The sequence below is a fragment of the Elephas maximus genome, chromosome 3 (genome assembly GCF_024166365.1).
Source record: "Elephas maximus indicus isolate mEleMax1 chromosome 3, mEleMax1 primary haplotype, whole genome shotgun sequence".
NCBI classification, from domain to species: domain Eukaryota; kingdom Metazoa; phylum Chordata; class Mammalia; order Proboscidea; family Elephantidae; genus Elephas; species Elephas maximus.
In genome coordinates, this window is record NC_064821.1 from 189972075 (window position 1) to 189977606 (window position 5532).

At 47.3% G+C, this 5532-nt stretch overlaps 1 protein-coding gene across 1 annotated transcript; it reads right to left on the reverse strand.

Annotated features, from left to right (window-relative positions):
* Positions 1–838: 838 nt before the first annotated feature.
* On the reverse strand, positions 839–4569 carry LOC126071463 (protein S100-A7-like). Its single transcript, XM_049875656.1, has 3 exons — positions 4557–4569; positions 2333–2529; positions 839–1003 (listed from the first exon to the last, which is right to left on the reverse strand). Exons 1-3 carry the CDS (start codon positions 4567–4569, stop codon positions 839–841), a joined length of 375 nt encoding a protein of 124 aa, XP_049731613.1.
* Between the last annotated feature and the right edge of the window lie 963 nt (positions 4570–5532).

Consider the following 5532-nt stretch of genomic DNA (forward strand, 5'->3'; position numbering starts at 1 on the left):
TTCACTGTTCCCTCACTTCTGTCTCCACAGTGCACATGTCTCACACCGCAGTGAGGAGAAACACCTCAGAGCACAAGCTCCCTCTCATTCACACACACACGCATGCATAAACGCACACAAACACACACACACGTTTGGCAGATTAACACATACAAGCACAAAAAAATCATATCCATGGACTTCTGGAGGTGGAGCTGGTTCTCAGGACCATTCTACCTCTTCCCATTCATGACAATGACCCATAGAGAAAATGCCCACTAGCCCTCAGGCTCAAGGGGAAGGCATGATTTTGGCCCAGGATGTACTTTTGACCTCAGAGGCGGGATCTAACTCCTGCATGGCCCTTAGAAAAAAACTGCAGTGAAGGGCTAGGAAATAAAGCATCTGTTCCTCCTCGCTGCTCTTTCCTAAACAGCCAGGTGGGTGATGGACATCACCGTGCCACACCTGAGATGCCGTACCCCACTACACACTCACACACAGACAGACACCACTTGGGAGACAAAGAGACTTCCCAGGATCCCAGCTCTATCCCAGGAGAAAAAAGAGCATTGCCCATACTAATAGGGCCCTCTGTGATGCCAGCAGTGGGGCTACATTGGGGCCCTGAGGAGTAGAAGTGGACCTGGGGTAAAACCAGGGAATGCCTCTCTGGAGTGAATTTCAGCTGGGTTGACACCACTTGTGGAGAGTCTGCAAAACCGAAAGTCAGTATTTGTCAATTCGTCCACTCATACCGCCAAAAGAGAAGGAAGAAGTAATGCCAAGTATCAGGTGCAAGGAGATACTTTATTGTTTTGGGGGTCTCTTGAGGCCTCTAGGCTGGACTGGCCAGGGATCACTGGCATCCCCCGGAACAGGGCAGCGCACCATGGCTCTGTTTGTGGTAGTCAGTGGCTATGTCCCCCACTACACAGAGAAACTCGGAAAAGTCAATCTTCTTATCCTTATTCTTGTCTTTTTCATCAAAGACATTACATAAGTAATTTTTGCCCCTTCTTTCCTGTGGGGTTAAAAAACATACAAAACAAACATAAAAATATTATCCAGGGAGAATAGGAGAATAGAGACAGAAGAAGAGACAACACCTAGGTCTGAACCAAAGGTGTGGTTGGTCAGGTGAGGCTATGGAGATGGAAAGATGGGGTCAAGCAAAGTCAAGCCCTGACTCATCACTGGAGATTTCTGGCCAAAAATGGCAACTTGCATGGGGAGTACACTGCTAAATGACAAGTGGACTCAGGCTCCTCCACCACCTTAACTTCAGATGCACTGTCTGCATTATTCCCGCAGGGGACCAATACAGCCCGGCCAGTTACTCTCCTCATTCTCCAATGCTCTTCCCACTTAAATTCTTTCCCATCAAAACCTATCAGTTCAGCGCCATTTATGCTATTCCTTAGTCTCAATCTGTGCTAATGATTCCTTCTCACACTTAAATGAAATTAAGGCTATGAATGCACTTTGCCCGTGTAAAAGATGGTGGCCCTGACTGTAGGGTGCATGATTCTCACCGTGTTATCTTTGCTTCCACAGGCAGTGGTAGTTCGGTGGTAGAATTCCCCCAGTGGTAGAATTCCCACCTTCCAAACTGGAGCCCCAAATTCAATTCCCCACCACTGTAACATGGTGCATAACACTCATCTGGGAGTGGAGGCTTGCATGTTGCTATGACGCTGAAAAGCAGCTAACAATAACCCCTTCTCCCAGGAAAATGTGAAGAGGAGCCTTTAGGAGGCAACCTTTTACCCCAAGGGAACCAGACCCTTGGAGGGACTCTCAGTGACCAGTGGGAGGACAGATGCTTTAGTCTATTCACTGACTTTCAAATTATAACACTTTCTTGAGTCTCTAATATGGCCACCACTTTTTCTCATTTTCAAAGCATTTTCAAATACATCATTTCATTTCAACAATGCCACCTCAGGAAATTAAGTTCTATTATCCACCTTTGCAAATGAGAAAACTAAGGGTCACACTGTGGGTGATTTGTCCAGGGTCATGCAGCAGGGAGCCCCAGTGGCAGGACAGGTGCCCAGGAGAAAAAAGAGCATGACACTTTGTCCTGAGCTCCTAGAATCTTCCATTCTGCCTCCACATGGGACTGGCCCTGCCTCAGGCCTGGAGGTAAAATGAGGAGAGAAAGGAGGTGTGGAGAGTGAATCAAGGAAGGGCCAGATTCCAGATCAGCCAATCACAAACAGTGCATCCACTTCAAAGTGGGGTCCTCAGACATGCCAAAGCCCATGGACTCCATCCACCCACCCCGTCTCCTCCCTGCACACACATACACAGGCACTTCCTGCCCCAGACAAGCAAGACCCCTACTCACACAGTCATTGAGGAAGTTGGGGAAGTTCTCCTTCAGCAGCTTCAACAAGTTAGCTCTATTGATCTTATCATCAAGCCCAGTGTATCGATGAAATAGTTTGACCAAGCTCAGCACCAAATTCTCAGCTGGAGTGTGGCATATCTTGACTTTCTCAGCTGCAATGTTGCTCAGCTTGCCTTTTATTCCAAGACAAGAGTCTACACACAAGAAATCAATGAGAATGAACTGGGTGGAAGAGAGTTTGAAGGACAAGGCTAAGGAGTGAGTGAGGGCTGAGGTAAGACAGAACAAAAGGAACTTGTCTTTCTCAAATGGTGAGGTAAATTGGTCTCAGGGAGGGGAGAGTGGAACTGAGTCCTCGGTCCTGACACCATTCCTGGGGAAGTCTGGGAGGAGAGGGAGGGGAACAGTGGAGATCAAGGCTGTGTTAGTGAGGGGCAGGGGCTGACCTGCAGGGCATGTGTATACAGTGTCTTCTGGCTCACCCAGTTGGGAGCGAGATAACAAAGAGAAGCATCAAATCCCAAGGCAAGACATTCCCGTCGAGCAGAGTTTTGGTCTACCCCATTCCCCCCACTTCCACTTAGGAAATTACCAAGGACCACCAGCCTGAGCAATCAGGTCTAGAATCCTGGGATTCTGGCTTTCCAACACAGTGGTAGAACTCCCACCTTCCAAACAGGAGGCCCAAGTTCAATGCCTCACCAATGTACCTCGGTACACAGCCACCACCAATTCTGACCCCTCCACCCTCCAAGACCTTCCCAGAGTTATTTTGGAAGACCTTGTGCCAAAAGAGTACACTGAAACCAGGGAGTAAAGAAAACCAAGGGCTACAGAAGGAAGATATTTTTACCTGACAGTTCTCAGAAAAGCACGTAATACTCAGCCAAGAGGAATAAAAAGATCATCTAGCCAAGCCAGCCCCCCTCTGAGACTGGTGGACAAGAAGGGATATAGGATTTGCCAGGACAAGCCCAAGGTCCCACTCTATTAGTTACAGAACCCAGGCATACTGACTTCCAGGCAAGGTTAGTATTCGCCCACAGCTGCAGGCAGCAGAGCACGTGGGCACCAGGCATGACTTCTAGGAAAGAACAGAGACAGGTGCAGACTTACTGGACCTGAGGATGATCACGGAGGAGAGAATTAGTGAGACTATGCATCTGGACACAAAGCAGGCCCTTTATGCAGCTCAGCCTCAGATCTTCCCAGAGGCTGGGTGCCCTGTGACAGTGTTCATTAGTTTCCCCAAAAGTTGCACCACTTTGGGTGGGGAGACACACCGAAGACGCTATACTCAAAACTTCCTTCTAGATATGCTGGGTCTCCAGTATCTATCACTATCAGGCCACAACACCACAATTCTGCCCAGCCCAGGCTCCTGGCCAGTGGGAGGAGGCCCCATGCAAGAGAGGTGTGGACAGAGTTGAGCACATTGCCATAGCTCAAGGATGATGGAATCTAGGGATCTGGGAGGGAAGAAACAAATGTTTGTTCATTCAGTCATTCCACAACATTCTATCAATGGCTAGTAATAACCGCCTCCTTTCCAAGTACTGTAAAGAGCCACGCAGTGGGTTACTGTTTTATGTACATTGCCTCAGAGTCCCATGAGAGCCCTGTGAGTTCACACAAGGCTCTCTACCAGTGTGAGGTAGGTATTTTCCCTTCTTACAGATAAGCAAATTGGGACCAAGGCTGGGTTTCTCAAGGTTACTCAGATAAAATATGACAAAGTCAGGATTCAGACCCAGATCTCTCAGACTTCAAAGCCCTCTCTTAATCATACTGCCCTCTGGGTGAGCCTCGGATGGTGTTACCATCTGGACTGGGCAGGTGGTCACACCATTGCCTGCCTTGCAGGAGCCCACACTCCAGGACAGGTGACCCTGCACAGAAGCATCCCACAGGTACCTATATCCATGAAACTGTGGCCTCTAGGGCCACAGCGGCAGTGAGTGAGGCCTCTGTGATTCCCAAAGCCCTGGTTGTCACAACTTTCAGGCCATGAGCCTCTCTGCAAGGGCTGTCTGGGGGAACATTGCCACAGGAACAAAACCTTTTCCGTCAGGGAAGCTCACTATGTTTTAAAAAACACCTTCTCTGATATCATCTTGCCAGATCCTCACAGGAATCCCCAGAGGGAGGCTGCGATTACTGACAGAGGAAGGACTGACACTCAGCCAAAGATGGTCAGTGAGACACTTTAGTATCATCTCACCACACAGCCCCATGGGGACCCCAGTGGTATGCCAGGAACCACTCTCGAGATCCAAACTCGGCTGTGTGGTCAGTACAGTAATCACTCTCTCAATCTCTCCTATTTGGAGATTGAAAGTGGAAAGTCATATTTTTGAGGTTCTTTTGCATCCAGGGCCCAGATATGATTAGGTTGAGAATCTCCAGAGAGACTTAGAAGGTGCAGTCGAGGCAGCTACAAAGCCAGCTCCAACACAGGTAAGTGTTCACAGAAGCTGTACCCTCAGTGACACTGTCCAGTCATCTGCTTTGTCCAATCATGGGAGCTGTGGTGGTGCCATGCTGGTAGCCGTCCTAGAACTAGTTTTCTAAATTCTGGGTCACAGCCAAGAAGGTTCACTTTACAAGCAACAGTTCTGCAGCGGCTCTCTAACTTCCTCTCCTCCAGCCCTCCAAAGTGTTATAAGCCATTGAGACCCTGGATTAATTGTCTTTCTGCTTAAAATACAGGGAGTGAACCCTCAGGCACCAGAAGAAAGCAAATAGTAAAAATTAGAGAAGAATTAAATGAATTAGAGAACAGAAAAACAACTGAAAGAGTTAAGAAGAGCAAAAGCTGGTTCTTTGAAAAAAAATAACAAAACTGATAAACCATTGGCCAGACTGACAAAAGAAAAAAAGAGATGAAGCAAATAATCCAAACAACAAATGAGATGGCCAATATCACAGCAGACCCAACTGAAATTAAAAGAACGCTATCAGATTGCTACGAAAAATTATACTTCAACAAATTTGAAAACATAGAAGAATTGGATCAATTTCTAGAAACATACTACCTACCTAAACTAACCCAAACAGAGGAAGAACAACTAAATACACCCATAACAAAAGAAGAAATTGAAACAGAAATTTAAAAACTCAAAACAAAGAAAAGTCCTGGCCCTGATGGCTTCACTGCAGAGTTCTACCAAACTTTCAGAGAAGAATTCACACCGCTA